The 20,783-nt window shown below is 38.9% G+C and overlaps 1 protein-coding gene across 6 annotated transcripts in view; it reads right to left on the bottom strand.

Annotated features, from left to right (window-relative positions):
• Positions 1 to 20,783, bottom strand: part of CENPJ (centromere protein J) — a 74,373-nt gene that overhangs the window by 33,311 nt on the left and 20,279 nt on the right. For 5 of the 6 annotated variants that reach the window (XR_008374639.1, XM_053563791.1, XM_053563790.1 and 2 more), the window contains exons 4-8: positions 18,283 to 18,549; positions 14,465 to 14,576; positions 12,398 to 12,500; positions 10,653 to 12,267; positions 9,069 to 9,201 (exon numbers count right to left, since the gene is read on the bottom strand). Coding sequence is in view for 5 of the 6 variants with exons in the window: in XM_053563791.1 (XP_053419766.1) it covers positions 9,069 to 9,201; positions 10,653 to 12,267; positions 12,398 to 12,500; positions 14,465 to 14,576; positions 18,283 to 18,549 (2,230 nt within the window). In the remaining variant the exon portion in view is untranslated. The remainder of the gene's footprint in view (positions 1 to 9,068; positions 9,202 to 10,652; positions 12,268 to 12,397; positions 12,501 to 14,464; positions 14,577 to 18,282; positions 18,550 to 20,783) is intronic. The other variant, XM_053563788.1, reaches the window with a different exon arrangement.

Genomic DNA, 20,783 nt, shown 5'->3' with positions numbered 1-20,783 from the left:
TCTTGCTTATACGTTTGAGTTCTCTGTGGATTCTGGTTATTAAACTTTTGTCAGAGACATAACCTGCAAATATCTTCTCCCAAGTGCCCATCGATACACGAATGGATTAATAAATTGTGGTATATGTACACCACGGAATATTATGCAGCCTTAAAGAAACATGGAGACTTTACCTCTTTCATGTTTACATGGATGGAGCTGGAACATATTCTTCTTAGTAAAGTATCTCAAGAATGGAAGAAGAAGTATCCAATGTACTCAGCCCTGCTATGAAACTAATTTATGGCTTTCACATGAAAGCTATAACCCAGTTATAACCTAAGATTAGGGGTAAAGGGGAGAGGGAGGGGAGGGAGGGGGGAGAAGGAGGGGAGGGAGGGTGATTGGTGGAATTACACCTGAGGTGCATCTTACAAGGATACATGTGAAATGCAGTAAATGTAGAAATATAAATGTAGAATATAGAATGTAGAATATAAATGTCTAGTAAATGTCTTAGTAAATGTAGAATATAAATGTCTTAACACAGTAACTAAGAAAATGCCAGGAAGGCTATGTTAACCAGTGTGATGAAAATGTTTCAAATGGTTTATAAAACCAGTGTATGGTGCCCCATGATCGCATTAATGTACACAGCTATGATTTAATTATAAAAATAAATAAATAAATGCAAATTTAAAAAAATTTTCCAAAACTATACAAAAACATAGAAATTAAACAATTTTCTCCAGAATGATTTTTAGGTTAATGAAGAAATCAAAATAGAAATTTAAAAATTTTTTAATACTAATGATAATAACGCAACTCACCAAAGCTTCTGGGATACAGAAAAAAACAGTGTGCTATGAGGGAATTTTATAGTGCTAACCACCTACATCAAAAATACTAGAAAGACCACAAATTAATAACCTTACATGAAGGCGGCACCTGTGGCTCGGTGAGTAGCCAGCCCCATATACTGAGGGTGGTGGGTTCGAACCCCACCCCGGCCAAACTGCAAAATAAAAATATAAATAAATAAAAAATAACCCTACATGACACCTCAAGGAACTAGAAAAACAAGAACAAACCAAACCCAAATGTGATAGAAAAAAATAACAAAGATCACAGCAGAACTAAATGAAATTAAAGCCAAAAAACAACCTAAGGGATCAATGATACAAAAAGTCAGTTCTTAGAGAAGATAAACAAAATTGATAGACTACTAACTAGATCAATCAAGACGGGAAAGGAGGCCGGGCACAACGGCTCATGCCTGTAATCCTAGTACTCTGGGAGGCCAGGGCAGGTGGATCACCTGAGCTCACAGACCAGCCTGAGCAAGAGTGAGACCCTGTCTCTAAAAATTGCTGGGTGTTGTGGCAGGCACCTATAGTCCCAGGTACTTGGGAGGCTGAGGCAAGAGAATCCTTAAGCCAAAGAGTTTGCGGTTGCTATGAGCTAAAGTGAAACTCTGTCTCAAAAAAAAAAGAAAGAAAGAAAGAAGGGAGGACAGTGCCTGTGAGCTCAACGGGTTAGGGCGCTGGCCCCATATGCCGGAAGTGGTGGGTTCAAACCCAGCCCCGGCCAGAAACTGCAAAAAAAAAAAGAAAGAAAGAAAGGAAAGGAAAGGATTCAAATAAGCTCAATCAGAAATGAAAAAGGAGACATTACAACTGAAAACACAGATAATACAAAAGATCATCTGAGACTACTATAAACATCTCTATGCCCATAAACTAGAAAATCTAAAGGAAATGGGTAAATTCCTAGAAACATATGACCTCCCAAGTCTGAATCAGGAAGATCAGAAACTATGAACTGACCAATAGTGGGTACTGAGATTGAAATAGTAATAAAAAAACTCCCCCACTAAAAGCCCAGGACTAGACAGATTCATAGCCCAATTCTACCACACATACCAAGAAAAACAGGTGCCAATCCTATTGAAACTGTCCAACTCTCCCTAATTCATTCAACAATGACAATGGAACCTATATCATGCTTATACCAAAGCCAGGAAAGGACACAACAAAAAAAGGAAAACTAAGACCAATATCCTTCATGAACATAAATGCAAAAATCCTTAACAAAATACTACAAAACCGAAGCCAACAGCATATCAAAGAGATAATTCAACACAATCAAGTGGGTTCATCCCAAGGATGCAAAAATGGCTTAAAATGTGATCCATCACATAAACAGAATTAAAAACAAAAACCATATGATCATCTCAATAAAAGCAAAAAAGGCATTCAATAACATCCAGCACCTGTTCATGATAAAAACCCTCAACAAACTGGACACAGAAGAAATATATTTCAAAAAGCTATAATCCAGTTAATAACCTAAGAGTATGGGGAAGGGGGGAGGGGGGAGGATGGGCGGAGGGAGGGTGATTGGTGGGATTACATCTACGGTGCATCTTACAAGGGTACATGCGAAACTTAGTAAATGTAGAATATAAATGTCTTAACACAATAACTGAGAAAATGCCAGGAAGGCTATGTTAACCAGTGTGATGAAAATGTTTCAAATGGTCTGTAAAACCAGTGTATGGTGCCCCATGATCACATTAATGTACACAGCTATGATTTAATAATAAATAATAATAATAATAAAGGCTGGGAACAGTGGCTCACGCCTTTAATCCTAGCACTCTGGGAAGCCCATGCAGAAGGATCACTTGAGGTCAGGAGTTCAAGACCAGCCTGACAAGAGCAAGATCCCGTCTCCACTAAAAACACAAAACATTAGCCAGGAATGGTGGCTACTTGGGAGACTGAGGCAAGAGGATCACCTCAGCCCAGAAATTTGGTGCTGCAGTGAGCTATGATGATGCCACTACACTCTAGCCAGGCTGACAGAGTGAAATTCTGTCTTAAATAATAACAACAATAATAATAATTATAATTTTAAAAGCCATATATGAAAAACCCACAAACATCACCCTGAAAAGGGGAAAACTAAAGCATTTCCCCCCAAGACAAGGATGCCTGCTGTCACTACTTCTATTCAACACAGTACAGAGCAATCAGGCAAGAAAAAGGCATTCAAGAAGAGGTCATTGCCAGTGCCTGTGCTCAGTGAGTAGGGTACCAGCCACATACATCCAGGCCGGCAGGTTTGAACCAGGCCTGGACCAGCTAAACAATGACAACTGCAACAAAAATATTGCTGGGTGCTGTGGCAGGCGCCTGTAGTCCCAAGCTACTTGGGAGACTGCAGCAAGAGAATTGCTTAAACCCAAGAGTTTGAGGTTGCTATAAGCTGTGACAGGAAAGCACTCTACAGAGGGCGATGTAGTGAGGGAGGAAGGAAGGAACGAAGGGAGGGAGGGAGGGAGGGAGGAAGGAAGAAAGAAAGAGAAAGGAAGAAAGAAAGAGAAAGAAAGAAAGAAAGACAGAAGAAGGGAAGGAAGGGAAGGAAGGGAAGGAAGGGAAGGAAGAGAAGGAAGGGAAGGAAGGGAAGGAAGGGAAGGAAGGGAAGAAAGAGAAGAAAAGAAAGAAAGAAGAGGTCGGCTCAGCACCCGTAGCTCAGTGAGTAGGGAGCCAGCCACATATACCAAGGCTGGCATGGTCTGGGCCTGCTAAACAACAATGACAACTGCAACCAAAAAATAGCTGGGCACTGTGGTGGGCACCTGTGGTCCCAGCTACTTGGGAGGCTGAGGCAAGAGAATCGTTTAAGTCCAAGAGTTTGAGGTTGCTGTGAACTGTGACGCCAAGGCACTCTACGGAGGGTGAAAAAGGTGAGACTCTGTCTCAATGGAAAAAAAAAAAACAAGAAAGAAGAGGTCAAACTAGGTCTATTTGCCAATAATTTGATCTCCTATCAGAAACCCCTAAAGATTCTACCAAAAGACTCCTAGAACTAATAAATTCAGTAAAGTCTCATGTTATACAATGTACACAGTACATCAGTAGCATGTCCATATGCTAATAACAGTCAAGCTGAGAGTTAAATCAAGAACTCAATACCGGTTCTAATAGGAGCAAAGAAAATAAAATACCCAGAAACAGACTTAACCAAGGAAGTGAAAAATCTCTACAAGGAGGGTGGCACCTGTGGCTCAAAGGGGTAGGGCGCCAGCCCCATATGCCGAGGTGGCAGGTTCATACCCAGCCCAGCCAGAAACTGCAAAAAAAAAAAGAATAAATAAAATCCAATGCTCTCAAATTTAAAAAAAAAAAAAATCTCTACAAGGAGAACTATGAGGAAAGAAATCACAGATGACACAAATAAAAAAACATCCCACACTCATGGATTGGAAGGATCAATACTGTTAAAATGTCCATATTGCTCAAAGTGATTTATGGATTCAACATAATTCCCATCAAAATACCAACAGCATTTTCCAAAGACCTAGAAAAAATAATCCCAAACTTCATATGGAACCAAAAAAAGAGCATGAATAGCCTAAGCAAAAAGAACAAATCTGGAGGTATCACATTATCTCACTTCAAATTATACTACAAGGCTAGATAGTATCCAAAATGGCATGGTCCTAGTAAAAAAGTAGACACATGACTAATAGAACAGAATAGAGAACCCAGAAATACAGCCATACAGCTACAACCAACTGATTTTTTGACATAACAAACAAAAACACATACTGGGGCTTGGCGCCCATAGCTCATGGGAGCTAACCATTTCGAACCTGGCCCAGGCCCGCCAAACGACAATGGCAACTACAACCAAAAAATAGATGGGTGTTGTGGCAGGTGCCTGTAGTCCTAGCTACTTGGGAGGCTGAGGCAAGAGAATCGCTTAAGCCCAAGAGTTTGAGGTTGGTGTGAGCTGTGACGCGACAGCACTCTACTGAGGGCTAAGTAGTGAGACTCTGTCTTAAAAAAAAAACATATACTGGGGAGAGTTGGATTCCTATCTCTCACAATATATAAAAATTAACTCTAAGATAGATTAAAAATGTAAATGTAGGACATGAAACCATAAAAATTCTAGAAGAAAATGCAGGAAAAACTCTTCTGGACATTGGCCTAGGCAAAAAAAATTATGATTAAGACCCAAAAGCAAATACAGAAATAACAAAAATAAATAAATAGGAATTAAAATATTTCTGCACAGGCTCAGCACCCGTAGCACAGTGGTTACGGTGCCAGCCTCATACACCGAGAGTAGTGGATTCGAACCCTGCCCAGGCTAGGTGAACAACAATGACACTGCAACAAAAAAATGGCCGGGTGCTGTGGCAGGCGCCTGTAGTCCCAGCTACTTGGGAGGCTGAGGCAAGAGAATCTCTTAAGCCCAAGAGTTTGAAGTGGCTGTGAGCTGTGACACCACAGCACTCTACCGAAGGTGACATAGTGAGACTCTGTCTCTACAAAAAGAAAAAAAAAAAGAAAAAAGCTCATCGCAGAAGTACTTTTACTGTGATCTCATTTATACTTAAGTATGTATATACAAGTATGTACTACTGTACAATATATGTGTGTAAAATAGAAAGTGAAATCTGAGAGACTGTGCAAAAATTTTAACCTTGTTTATCTCTGGGGAATAGAATTTCTGCACAGCAAAATAAATAATCAACAGTGTAAATAGACAAGCTACAGAATGTGAGAAAATATTTGCAAACTACGCATCTGACAAAGATCTAATATCCAGAATCTACAAAGAACTCAAAAAAATCAACAGGAGGAAAACAACCCCATCAAAAAGCAGGCAAAAATCATGAAAGATTTTTTTCAGAAGACAGATAAATGGCCAATAAACATGAAAATATGTTCAACATGGGATATTATATTCTGGCATAAATTCAATTCATCAAGTAGATATAAAAATTATAATAAATAAACATGCACCTAACAATAGAACCCCAAAGCAAACACTGATAGAACTGAAGGGAGAAATGAGCAGCTCTATTAATAAAATTTGGAGATTTCGGGCGGTGCCTGTGGCTCAGCGGGTAGGGCGCCGGTCCCATACGCCGGAGGTGGCGGGTTCAAACCCAGCCCCGGCCAAATTAAAAAAAAAAAAAAAATTTGGAGATTTCAATATCTTAATTTTGATAATCTAACATCTCTCCCAGACAGAAAACCAATAAGGAAATAGAAGATTTGAACAACACTATACACCAACTAGACCTAATGGACATAAAAAGAACACTATACCAAACAACTGCAGAAAGCACATTCTTTTCAAGTGCACATGGATTATTCTCTAAAATACAATGTTAGGCCATAAAACAATTCTCAAGAATTCTGAATAAAATGTACAAAGTACATTCTCCAATGAAAATAAAGCAAAAAGTAAACAACAGAAGTAAAACTGAAAAAAAGTAAATACATGGAAATGGATAACATATTCCTAAGAGTTTACCGGGTCAAAGAAAATCCTTAGGGAAATTAAATAATACTTGGAGATGAATGAAAATGAAAATATAATACACTAAAACTTATAGGATGTAGCAAAAGCAGTACTCAGAAAAATTTGTATCTAAATGCCTCCATTAAACAAACGATTACCACTATACATTCATTAGAATGACTATTTACAAAAACAGAAAATAACTAGTGTTGGCAAGGACATGGAATTACTAGAACCTTTATGCATTGCTAATGGAAATGTATGCTGATGGAGATGTATATTGGTGCATTTGCAGTGGAAAACAGCATATAGTTCCTCAAAAAGTATAGCATAAATCATATGATCCACCAATTCCATCCCTGGGTATATTCCCAAAGGAATCAAAAGTAGGGACTTAAACAGATATTTGCACAACATTTATAGCAACATTATTCACAACAGTAAAATGGTAGAAAACCAAATGTCTATTAACAGATGAATGATGGACAACAGATAAACAAAATGTAGTTTATCAATCCGAGTACTACTCAGCCATAAAAAGTAAATAAGTATAGATATAGGCCATAATAGAAGTGAACCATGAATATTATATGCTAAGTAAAAGAAGCCCGACACAAAAAAATGATACATTATATGATTTATTTTGAATGAAATCATTAGAATAAGTAAATCCATAGAGATGGAAAGTAGATTAGTGGTTGCCAGGAAGTAGGGGGAATAGGGAGTCATTAATTAATGGACATGGGATATCTTTCTGGGATGATAAAAAAGCAGAGGTTCACTAAATGCCACTGAATTGTATATGTTATTATTACTATTGTTGTTACTATTATTATTTGGCAAGGCACTCATGAAGTCAGGACTGACTTGTATACTTTATTTTTTGAGACAAGAGTTTCGCTATGTTGCCCTTGGTAGAGTGCCTTGGCAACACAGCTCACTGCAACCTCAAACTCTTGAGCTTTAGCAATTCTCTCACCTCAACCTCTCAGGTAGCCAGGACTACAGGCGCCGACCAAAACACCTGGCTATTTTTTTGTTATACTTGTCACTGTTGTAGCAGACCTGGAGCAGGTTTGAACCCACCAGCCCCAGTGTATGTGGCCAGTGCCCTAACCACTGAACTACAGGCACTGAGCCTAAATTGTATACTTTAAAATGGTTAATTTTAAGTTTTATGAAATTTCACCTCAAAAATTAAAATAACAAAAAAAGAAAGAAAAACAGTGTGCATGCTATATTTAATGTATTTTATATAATATCTCCAGGAAGATCCATAGCAACACCTGGAATAAAATGACTTTGTATTTCTCCAGTAGAACCTATGACCACTAACAATTTTAGTTAGTAGTCATATTGTACTACTAAGTACAATTTAAAAAATGTTCAGTTCAGGTTTTGCTACCCAATAAGTCAGGTCAGATCATGCCGTAAGGAGGAAAACTACATACTGCTTACTGTGTGGGTGGAGCTGTGTCCTCTAAAACAGTAAGCTGAAGTCTTAATCCCTATGAATGTAACCTTATTGGAAAAAGGGTCTTTGCAGAAGCACATATAACTAAGATGAAAGTTAAGATGAGGTTACACTGGAGTAGGGTTTATACAACGCTGTCCTTATGAGAAAAGAAGAGATATAAAGATAGACACACACATACAGGAGAATGCCATGTGAAGACACAGACAAAAAGAGAAAAGGGCCGTATGAGCAAAACACTGGAGATTAGGAGAGATGTAGCTGTACACCAAGAAACAGCAAAAATTGCTAGCAGCTAGAAGAAGTAGCACAGCCCTGCTGATGCCTTGACTATGGAGCTCTAGCCTCCAGAACCAAGAGAAAATAAATTTCCATTGTTTTAAGCCACTCAGTGGTTACAGGTACTTTGTTACAGCAGCACTAGGAAACTAATCCACTAGCCAAGATATTCGTGAATTCGTAACTAGAAACTTCTTTTCAATTTTCAATTTAGGGTCTCGTCATTAAAAAAAATTCTCCTTTTAACAAATTTTTTACTACATTGGGTCATTTTCTCTACTAAAAAAATTATATAGATTTCATCTCTTTTTCATTTATATTTGTTGGATTGATTTAAAATGATTCAAATAGGCTTGGCACCCATAGCTCAGTGAGTAGAGCGCTAGCCACATACACCGAAGCTGGCAGATTCAAGCCCGGCCCAGACCTGCTAAACAACAATGACAACTGTAACAAAAAATAAGTAGGCATTGTAGCAGACGCCTGTAGTCCCAGCTACTTGGGAGGCTGAGGCAAGAGAATCGCTTAAGCCCAAGAGTTTGAGGTTGCTGTGAGCTGCAACACCATAGCACTCTACTGAGGGCAACATAATGAGACTCTGTCTCAAAAAAAAAAAAAAAAAAAGATTCAAATATGGGATTTTTTTTTTTTAGACAGAGTCTCCCTCTGTTGCCCTGTGTAGAGTGCCATGCACAATCATTATAGCTCACAGCAACTTCAAACACTTGGGCTCAAGAGATTCTCTTGCCTCAACCTCTCAAATAACTGAGACTACAGGCCACCACCATGCCTGGCTAATTTTTCTATTGTTAGTGGTGTCTGGTCTTGCTTTTGTTCAGGCTGGTCTTGAACTCCTGAGATCAAAAGATCCTCTAGCCTCAGTCTCCTAGAGTGCTAGGTTTACAGGCACGAGCCACTGTGCCTGGCTCAAATTTTTATATACAGTTTTAAAGATACAACTGAATCACTGTATACACGTATTTTTCCCAATTTACAGACGTAAACTTACCTGAGCTTTTCCAAGGCACTTTCTCGTTCAATGCGAAGTTTAGCTAAAGATGTGTTCTCAGCTTTAAATTTTTCTATTTCTGTTTCCAATTCAATAACTTTCTCTCTCAAAACCTGGGATCGAGCACTGTCACCTAAAAAACAGGCCATAAATACTGAACTTCACAAAATGCCTTACAGCAGCAAAAACATGTACCTTTAGAAACAATGGTTCAAATAACAAAAAGGGGAAAAAAATAAATTGTCCTAACTTTCCAGAGGAAATCAGTCTAAATTTAAGAAAGAATTAAATTATTCTACCTCAAGAGTATCACCTACACAAAGATCAACATGGTATCACTCAAATCAATTTTTTAAAAGACCAATACACGTACGTACAAAAAGCTTAAGAGTATGAACAAATAATTCACTAGCGATTTAAAGACTAAAAAGATCAATTATGACACCCAAAAACAGTTTACACCCCCTCCACTATAAATCAAAGAAATGCAAAGAGTTTTTTCCCTTATCAAATTTGCTATTTAAAAAAGTAAAATAGCCGGGCGGTGCCTGTGGCTCAAAGGGGTAGAGTGCTGGTCCCATATGCCGGAGGTGGCGGGTTCAAACCCAGCCCCAATTTCCTGGAATGTACTGCAAGAATCATCTGAATAAAACAGATTAAAAAAAAGTAAAATAGCCAATGCTTCTGTCGTCAATTGAAACAAACATTTAATCAACTGATTACCACTTGTGGAAAATAAATCTGATCTATAGCACAAGGCTGAAAGCCTGAGAAAAATTATAATATACATCTCTATCATACTATAAATACATTAAGAAAATTGACTGGAAGGAAATATCCCAAAAAGGCATAAAAGTTACCATTGAGATAGTTACAAATATTTTTGCTAATATACTTTTTACACTTCCCAGCTTTCTGCAAAAAGTATTACTTTTAAAAATCAGAATTTTTAAAAAATAGCTTAAGGTTTAAGGTATAATTTATATTTTAAAGCACTTATGTTCTGATAGGCATTCGGAGTTTATAACATAATACAATGGAAAAGGAGTCTTTCCGCATGAATTTGAAAATCCATCACATCAACTGAGTACTACACAGTCATTAAATGGAATAAGACAGATGTGCATATGCAAAAGAGCAATCTTCAAAGACATGCAAAAGATATGTTTTCATTTGTGTAGAAAAGAAATTATACACACACACTTTTGTAAGAGTGACCTCTCTAGAATATACAAGTGAAACGACAATGCTGATCTCAAGGGAACTAGGAGCAGGTCTGGGGGGAAAAAAAGGAAACTTAGAAACAAATATGACCTTACTAAATTTATAATAAAGTGATAATTTGAAAGCTGTGGGAATGTCAAAACATTAAGTCAGAAAACTCTGAACACTAGTCACCTGAATCTCTTACACTAGTGACTGCTACATATTTAGATCCACAAAATACATCAAATTTTTACAAATCACCCATTAACTTGATTTTTATGAAGCAACAAGTTAGAATCTTATGCATTCTGACAACATACTGATAAAATAAATATTAAATTTGTAATTCTGACTCATATTTATAATGCTCCGACTCACCAGCTGGTTGGTCTTGACTTATGTTTAACTTGGGTGCATTTGCCAAGTATGAATCTGACTTTGGTTTCGGTTTCAAAGAAGGGAAGAATTTCACCATCAGCTCCGATGGAGGAGGAGGACTTCCGCTCCTCCTGGACTTGCTCAAGTCTTCTCCCTTCTTGACTGGTGCAACCTTCCTTTTTACTGTTCTGTCCAGGACACACATTTCACTCTTATTAGGGTAGTGTGTCTGGGGTGTCCCATAAATGGCTTCATCTCCAATAGCATGCTTACATGACTTCTCTTCAATGTCAGTCCAAGTTCTTTCATCATCAAAGTCAATTTTACTAATACTTAGAGATGAAGATCTTGAGGACTCAGACACTTTATGTTTCATGTTTTCCATTACAACAGACTCATCACTACTATAATCTTTATCAGACAAATCCAGATCAACATCTCTTCCTTTATCTTCTTGTGTCTTGGTGTCCCTAAAAGGCCCCCTGCTATCACAGACTTGTGGACTATCCTCTCTGCTGCTAAAACCTCTTTCTCTAACCTCAGTCAATGGTTTTATAGTAACATCAAGCTGTTCCTCAGATTCAGTGCTACTGTCACTGTTTGTAACACCTTCATCATCGCTTGCATTCCATCTACTCTGATTTTCAGAAATGTTCTTTTGGAAGGCTTTCCTATTGATTTCACAAGACTGTTTCATCAACGCGTCAGGTGAGGACACTGAGCCAAGCTGCTTGGGGATAACCTCACACTCACTCTTCTTCTCACACGCAGTATGATCCAGATCCTCACTGTGGTTACACTGAATTATGGGATCTGCCACAGTCTTTTCCTGTTGTACAGCTTTGACAGGGGTGGAAGACATTCGGTGACCTCTGCAGATCTGTTGATCCCTTTCTAAGATTTTCAGCACAAATGAGGAATTACTAGAAAATGATATTTCATCAGCAGCTTTTTCTAAAAACAAAAATTCATCTAATTCCAAATTTTCCTTTTCCTTTTCTCGTTCCCAAGTCTCTAATTTTTTCTGAAGAGAAACATCAAGAGAAGATTCTACCTCTTTAATGGTCTCACTTTTAGAGCTCTTAGAAGCCACACAGCTGACAGGCCCTGGTGAAAGAAGAAGTCTATCTTTACTTTGTGTCTTAGTCCACATTTTACTACCAGTATCACCAGGTTTTGTATACTCGGGTACATTTTCTTCATTATTAGATTCAACTTTTTTTTCTAATTTGATGTGATCTATGAATTGCCCATCACATTTCTTCCAGGTCTGTATTTTCAATGCTGATGGAGAGAAATTTTTCCTACTATTACTCTTAAGTACTTTTTGACTGAGGGTGGCAGAACTACTCTTGGTTCTACCTTTATTGTCCTTTTTAATAGTAGGGTGCTCTGGACACAGTTCTTTATTTATAAGAGCAGTTTTCCGCTGTAATTGTTGTCTATCTATTTTAAACAGAGGTTGGTCCTCTGCAGTGCTCTGGTTAGTCATGAGTTTACTTTCTTTTCCTTTTTGAAACTTAGATTTAGCATTAGTAAATCTAGCTAAACCTTCTCCTCGTTTTAAGAATGGCTGTTTGGGTTTTGCTTTAATTAGCGATGGTCCTTCTGCATCCTAAAATAAAAGGACAACATTTGAATTAATTCTGGTATATACTCTGTAATTTCAAAACTATTTTTAAAGTAAATTATAAATAAATCTCTAAAGCCTTAGAATAATTTAATCAGATCATGCAAATGCTAACCCTTAGCTGTTTTTGTTTCAGTTCTTGTTCTTCCAACTGAATTTGCTCTTCTAAGTACTCTTCGAATGTCTGTTTCTGTTCTCTGATAGCAGCTTTAATAGGCCTAAAAATAAAAACAATTATTTAATGTGCAAATCATAACAAGTGAATATTTTACACTTAGCATGCTTGATACAGATGCCCTGGACAACACTGAAAACTAACCTTTTACAAAGTCAGGGACTCCCTTGAAGAATCTAACAAAAGCTACAATCCTCTGCCAACCCCAAACTATGTAAGTATGCAACACTCTGCATATGATTTAGGGAACCCTTCTGAAGACCATCTACTAACTGCAGATTAACTTTTGGAGTAACCTTTTATATAACTTTAAAATATATTTCAAAAATATGCATGCATTTTTTAAATTAAGAAAGGTCCAGAGCGGTGCCTGTGGCTCACTGGGTAGGGCACCAGCCCCATATTATACCAAGGGAGGCGGGTTCAACCCCAGCCCTGGCTAAAGTGCAACAAAAAAATAGCCGGGCGTTGTGGCGAGCACTTGTAGTTCCAGCTACTTGGGAGGCTGAAGCAAGAGAATCACCTAAGCCCAGGAACTGGAGATTGCTGTGAGCTGTGTGATGCCATGGCACTCTACCAAGGGCAATAAATTGAGACTCTGTCTCTATAAAAAAAAAAAAAAAAAACTTTAAGAAAGGTCCTTATGGCTCGGCACCTGTAGCTCAAGTGGGTAAGGCACCAGCCGCATACACCAGAGCTAGTGGGTTCAAATCCAGCCTAGGCCTGCCAAACAACAATGACAACTACAACAAAAAAATAACCGGATGTTGTGGCAGACGCCTGTAGTCCCAGCTACTTAGAAGGCTGAGGCAAGAGAATCACTTAAGCCCAAAAGTTTGAGGTTGCTATGAACTGTGATGCCATGGCACTCTACCCAGGGCGACAGCTTGAGGCTCTGTCTCAAAAAAAAAAAAAAAAAAAAGAAAGAAAGAAAGAAAGGTCCTTACAATGTAAATAAATATTAAAAAAGTCATTTTTTCCATACCAATACATTAAAATATTTCAAATACAGGCAGCACCGGTAGCTCAGTGGGTAAGGCACCAGCCGCAGGCCACATACACCAAGGCTGGCAGGTTCGAACCCGGCCCAGGCCAGCTAAACAACAATGACAACTGCAACAAGAAAATAGCTAGGTGCCTGTAGTCCTAGGTACTTGGGAGGCTGAGGCAAGAGAATCACTTAAACCCAAGAGTTTGAGGTTGCTATGAGCTGTGATGCCATGGCACTCTACCGAAGACGACATAGTGAGACTCTGTCTCAAAAAATATATATATATATTTCAAATATATAAGAAAACAATAAACAACCTATTTAAAAAATGAAATACTGGGCGGCGCCTGTGGCTCATTCAGTAAGGCGCCGGCCCCATATACCGAGGGTGGCGGGTTCAAACCCGGCCCCGGCTGAACTGCAACCAAAAAACAGCTGGGCATTGTGGCGGGCGCCTGTAGTCCCAGCTACTCGGGAGGCTGAGGCAAGAGAATCGCTGAAGCCCAGGAGTTGGAGGTTGCTGTGAGCTGTGTGATGCCACGGCACTCTACCGAGGGCTATAAAGTGAGACTCTACAAAAAAAAAAAAAAAAAAAAAAAATGAAATACTTTATCTTTGCCAGAACATTTTTAATTCTACAACTAAATTAACTGTGCAATTATAATTTATAAATGACACCAATTGTGACTCCAACATTTATTTTTCTTTTCCTAAATAGGATTTAACTATTTGAGAGATTAATTTTATACAAATGTTTCTCTTAAATGAAAAAGTAAATGTCAAAGCTACTTTGATGTACTTCCCCAATCTCTTTTCCTTTGTCAGCAGTATGTGATAAGTTGTATCTTCAACTTCATACTTAAAAAGCATATTTAAGAGATTAATTAGTATCAACATGGTATATCAAAAAAAAGCATATTCAAGTAAAAACACAAAAAAATGGATCTTTCAAAGTACTCAATAATAAAGATTATATTAAACCATTACATTTTTACTCCTTTCAACATGAACAATACCTTTCTTCAATATTAACCACTTCTAAGGAATCACCAATTTTTTTCAAGTTCGTATCATTCTCTTCCTGAATCTGTTCTGTAATTTTCTCCCAACATGATAAAAGTTCTTCTTCTAGGATAAAAATTAGGAACAATTTAGGTCAAAAAATAGAAAAACATTAAAATTTTAAAACATGACAATTTTACAAGTTACCGCGCTAAAAAGAATTTAATTTAAAGTAATGATATGGGCTCAGCGCCTATAGCTCAGCAGCTAGAGCACCAGCCACATACACCAGAGCTAGCAGGTTCAAACCAGCCCAGGCCTGTCAAACAACAATGACAACTACAACCAAAAAATAGCCAGACACTGTGGCAGTCACCTGTAGTCCTACCTACTTGAGAGGCTGAGGCAAAAGAATCGCTTAAGCCCAAGTGTTGGAGGTTACTGTGAGCTGTGACACTACAGCACTCTACTGAGAGAGATATAGTTAGACTCTGTCTCAAAAAAAATAAAGTGATGGGATGCAGGGGGGAAGAGGGATGGGTAAATAGCACCCACTATCTGCATCAAGGGCACACGCAGAACTTTTACTTAATCTGTACAGAAAACAAAGTATGTAAACAAAATATGTGTACCCCCTAATATTCTGAAATTTTAAAAAATAATAAAAAATAAAAGTAACGCATGTGAAAAATTTGGGAACACTCAAGGATTTCTTTAATATGACGAAGAATTGCCAAACCCAGTTAAGACATTTCACATTCTTTTAGTGTAATGAAAAGAAAAAGAAAGGTGTGGACTTTTCTAGTGTAAAAAAAGATTAAAGAGGTAACCAAGCATAAAGCATGAATTTGTCCAGATATGCATGAAGTTTATTGGATTCTGGTTTTTTAAAAAAAAACATCTTTTAAAAACAATCTTGGAGCTGGGCACCCACAGCTCAGTGCTTAGAGCACAGGTCCCGTCCTGCTTAACAACAACAAAAAAAACAAACATTCTTGGAATTATACGAAGAATTCTAAAATGGACTTGAATTATTAATTTCCTTAGGTATAACAATCGCATTGTGGTTACAAAGATGAATGCCTTAATTTTTACTTGATGCATATTGAAATAACTGAAATGAGTAATACGCCTGCATGTTACTTTCAGTGAAATGGCTTACAAATTATACAGATACAAATACAGATTATATATATACACATACATTGAAAAAGTAAATATAGGGTGGCGCCTGTGGCTCAAAGGGATAGGGCGCCAGTCCCATATGCTGGAGGTGGTGGGTTCAAACCCAGCCTCGGCCAAAAACCACACACACACACACACACACACACACAGACACACACACGCACAAAAAAGAGACTGCATTTGTCAGTCTGTTAAAAAAAAGAAAAAGTAAATATAGCAAAATATAAACCTCTGAATCTAAGTAGTAGGTATATTAGAAAACATTGCAATCAAGATATTTAAAATTTTCTAAAATAAAGTTAAGAAAGTCAATTATATATAAAAAAGAAAAAGGCATTTAAGTGTTTCATACCAAAGAATTAACTCTAAATTAGGAATAAGAAATTATACACACAGGTGTCCAATGCTAAATAGTAAGTATAAAAACCTTTAGTTATACTATTTTATTTTCCTGTAATTTAACAGGAAAGAGTACATTCAGGCTGGGTGCAGGAGCTCACGCCTGTAATCCTAGCACTTTAGGAGGCCAAGGTGGGTGGACTGCTTGAGTTTAGAAGTTTGACACCAGCCTAAGCAAGATTGCTCAAGCCCAAGAGTTTGGAGTTACTAGGAGGTATTATGCCATGGCACTCTAACCGGAGTGGCAGAGTGAGACTGTCTCAAAAAAAAAAAAAAAAAGAAAGAAAGAAAAAAGCACATTCATGAAAACACCATAAAATTAAAAACTAAATTAAATTTCAAAAATACTAAAGACCATCCTGTCCTACTACAAAGAACATAAAATACTAATATATTGTTTCAAGACTAACATAATAATGACAAACACTGGTAGCACCTATAGCTCAGGCAGCTAAGGCACCAGCCACATACACCAAAGATGGCGGGTTTAAATCCAGCCTGGGCCTGCCAAACAGTGACAACTATAACCAAAGAATAGCCGGGCACAGTGGCAGGCACCTGTAGTCCCAGCTACTTGGGAGGCTGAGGCAAGAGAATCGCTTACATCCAGGAGTTAGACGTTGCTATGACATCACGGCACTCTACCCAGGGCTATAGCTTGAGGCTCTGTCTTCAAAAAAAAAAAAAAAAAAAAGACAAACACTAAAATTATGGTTATGAAGACTACAGCACATGCTAATAAGAATTGTCATGTTGGGTGGCGCCTGTGGCTCAGTGAGCAGGGCGCCGGCCCCATATACTGAGGGTGGCGGGTTCAAACCCAGCCCCGGCCAAACTGCAACAAAAAAATAGCCGAGCGTTGTGGTGGGCACCTGTAGTCCCAGCTACTCGGGAGGCTGAGGCAGGAGAATCGCCTCAGCCCAGGAATTGGAGGTTGCTGTGAGCTGTGTGACGACACGGCACTCTACCGAGGGCAATAGATTGAAACTCTGTCTCTACAAAAAAAAAAAAAAGAATTGTCATGTTGAGTAGGAAAAGGACACAACAGTATTAGACAAAATTTTATGCTTTCAGCAATGAAAAAAGGGGAGGAGGTAGAAGAATAAGGCAGAAATAAGACTTAAAAAAAAAAAGACTAGAAAAAAATATACCAAAAATGCTGAGAGACCTCCATGGAGTTTATTTATAGCATCAAACTCTGAGCACCTGTTCTCTGGCAGGAACATCCTGTATGCTAAGAATATAGAAGAACAGGGAACACAATCCGAGTGTCTAGGTTAGAGGGAATTTCTTTTATTAGTAGCAACTCCTATCACCAACCTATTTCTCATATTTCACATCTTCTAACAGCCACACCACACACATTTTTAAATTAGCCTCAAGCTATTTTAAGCTCTCCAAGAAAAATGATACATGCAGAATTTGCTGTATTCCTTTCTGAAGACCCTTTCGTGCTACCATACAAAGTTTGAAGTTAACATGAGCATAGCAATTACTCTTACAAAGTCAAATCCTAGCCCAGCTCTGAGTCCAGGCCAAATTCAGCAGCTGTATAGCATATGGGATCTCATAATTAAAGCTGTAGGGCACACACAAAAAAACCCCCAAATGCAGGAAGAGCTGGGCACAGTGGTAAGCACCGGTAGTCCCAGCCACTTGGGAAGCTGAAGCAGGAGGATGTCCTGCTTGAAGGCAGGAGTTCGAGTCCAGCCTGGGCAACATAGCAAGAACCTGTATCCAGAAAAGAAAAAAAAAAAAAATAATAATAATAATAAATAACATAAAATAAAAAACACACCACAGGGCGGCGCCTGTGGCTCAGCGGGTAGGGCGCCGGTCCCATATGCCGGAGGTGGCGGGTTCAAACCCAGCCCCGGCCAAATTAAAAAAAAAAAAAAAAAAACACACCACAGAGGGCGGCGCCTGTGGCTCAGTCGGTAAGGCACCGGCCCCATATACCGAGGGTGACGGGTTCAAATCCGGCCCCGGCCAAACTGCAACCAAAAAATAGCCGGGTGTTGTGGCGGGCGCCTGTAGTCCCACCTACTCGGGAGGCTGAGGCAAGAGAATCGCTTAAGCCCTGGAGTTGGAGGTTGCTGTGAGCTGTGTGAGGCCACGGCACTCTACTGAGGGCAATAAAGTGAGACTCTGTCTCTAAAAAAAAAAAACACACACCACAGGAAGGCCTTCTCTTGTCTTAGGACAACTTGGTAACACTGTTAGTCAAGTATAGAAGAAAGTAGCTCACCTTTAGGACAGTTATGGTTTTCCTCCTTCAAATCATTTTTTTTCTTAAGTGCTTCTTGAGACTGTGCACATTTTGAAGTTAAGACAAAATCTTGATGAGTAGTTCTACAGAAATTGTTTTGTTTGTCAGATAAAATGTTTAAAGATTGTGTTTTTTCTTGAGTTTGATTCCGGCAGACATGCAATGGTGAGAAGGGCATGGCTCTCTCCCCTGCAGCTGAATTTCCTGGAGATCTGTGCTTCTGATCATCAGGCAATAAAGTCAAACCTTACAATTAAGAAAATCAACAAGCTGATGATGTCCTTCTACATTTTCTCTTCTCTGCCCAACCCCACAATGATAAAAATAATTTTTTCTCAGGCGGCGCCTGTGGCTCAGTGAGTAGGGCGCCAGCCCCATATATGGAGAGTGGCAGGTTCAAACCTGGCCCCGGCCGAACTGCAACAAAAAAATAGCCAAGCGTTGTGGTGGGCGCCTGTAGTCCCAGCTACTCAGGAGGCTGAGGCAAGAAAATCGCCTAAGCCCAAAAGCTGGAGGTTGCTGTGAGCTATGACGCCACAGCACTGTACCGTGAGCAATAAAGTGAGACTGTTTCTAAACATATATATTTTTTTCTCCTCATTAGGAAACTAACAAAATCATGAAACTTTCAAATTCCAAAGTGAACTTCATATAATTTTAAGCAAGAATATATTTAAACTATACTTTTTCATGCAGACAGCATGGGCCCAGCAGAGCTGCAACACCACCTAACTCTGCAGTTCATTCTTATTCCATCTGTAAGAACATGCAGGTGTCGATTGTGTTAGACATGAAGCACCAATGCAGATCATTATGTGAATGATCTGAGTTGTTTTCTAATAACCAATAACTACTCTTTCCTCTACCCTTAACATTTTAGTATCATCTGGTGGTGAAATTATGGATATTTCCTGTTTATACTTTTCTTTAGTTTCTAAGTTTCCTGTATTACTTTCTAAGTCTCTGCCTTTGAAATAACTAATGAAGAGAAAAGGTACTCCTTCTTTTCATCTCTAAACAACACTATTTAGAGGGCTGCTGTGCTGCTGGGAGCCCTGATGCCAGACCTCAACTCTACTGAATTGTCTCACCTAAATTTAGAAGTGAAGACTCAATGGGAAGTTAATTTACACAATAGCCATTGCCACCTGTCATTCATCTAACTCGCCCAAGCCTACAAGTAAAATGAGAAAATGAGGCAAGCCCTCATTGAACATCAGCTTCAACATCCCTTCACAGCAACACCCTCCCCCATGTAAATATATATATTCTTTTTTTTTTTTTTTTGGCCAGGGCTGGACTTGAACCCTCCACCTCCGGCATATGGGGCCAACGACCTACCCCTTTGAGCCACAGGCGCCGCCTAAATATACATATTCTTAATCTCCTATCTGCAAAGCAGTTCTTTATTTCCTATCTACAAAGCACATGTGAATATAGACAGAGCTTGTTATTCTCACTTGTTGAAGTTTTCATTCTGAAGCCTTCCTTGTATACACATTAAATTAAATTTGTATCTTTTTCTCTTGTGTGTGTGTGTGTGTGTGTGTATTTTTCGTTGTTGTTTTTTTTTTTGAGACAGAGCCTCAAGCTGTCACCCTGGGTAGAGTGCTGTGCCATCATAGCTCACAGCAACTTCCAACTCCTGGGCTCAAGTAATTCTCTTGTCTCCGCCTCCCAAGTAGCTGGGACTATAGGCGCCTGCTACAACTCCTGGCTATTTTTTGGTTGCAGCCGTCACTGTTGTTTGGCGGGCCCAGGCTGGATTCAAACCCACCAGCTCAGGTGTATGTGGCTGACGCCTTAGCCCCTTGAGCCACAGGCACCGAGTCGTAAATATATATATATTTATATATAAATATATATATTTTTTTTATGAGACAGAGTCTCTGTCACCCTCGGTAGAGTGCCATGGCGTCACAGCTCACAGCAACCTCAAACTCTTGGGTTGAAGCAATTCTCTTGCCTCAGCCTCTCAAGTAGCTAGGACTACAGGCAACTGCCACAATGCCCAGCTATTTTTTTGTTGCAGTTGTCATTGTTGTATAGCTGTCCCAACCCAGTTTCAAATCCACCAGCCTCAGTGTATGTGGCTGGCACCACTGTGCTACAGGCGCCAAGCCCCCCATGTAAATATTTTTGACCAGCAGTCGTCCCACTTCAGCCTGAAGAGGTCTTTGATGAAGCACCGTTTTCAAAGTGTGGTCTCTATTCCCTTGCAGGTCTCCAAGACTTTTACAGGGCATCCACCAGGACAAAATTATTTTCAGAGAATATATACTGATGATGCAAAAGCAAAATGAAAAATTGCTGGAGCCTTTGCTCAAAGCTGGACAGCAACACCCAGCAACAACGAGTCCTAGAAGTCACCATATTTGTCACCACCATAAATGCATAGTTCAAAAAAAAACAAGTTTTACTTAACAATGTTGTAATAAAGTAGCAAAAGTCAATTTTATTAAACCTCGACCACTGAGCAC

The sequence above is a fragment of the Nycticebus coucang genome, chromosome 15 (assembly GCF_027406575.1).
Source record: "Nycticebus coucang isolate mNycCou1 chromosome 15, mNycCou1.pri, whole genome shotgun sequence".
In the NCBI taxonomy this organism is placed as follows: domain Eukaryota; kingdom Metazoa; phylum Chordata; class Mammalia; order Primates; family Lorisidae; genus Nycticebus; species Nycticebus coucang.
The sequence above is the reverse complement of the archived record's forward strand: the minus strand, read 5'-3'. Positions and strand labels throughout refer to the sequence as shown.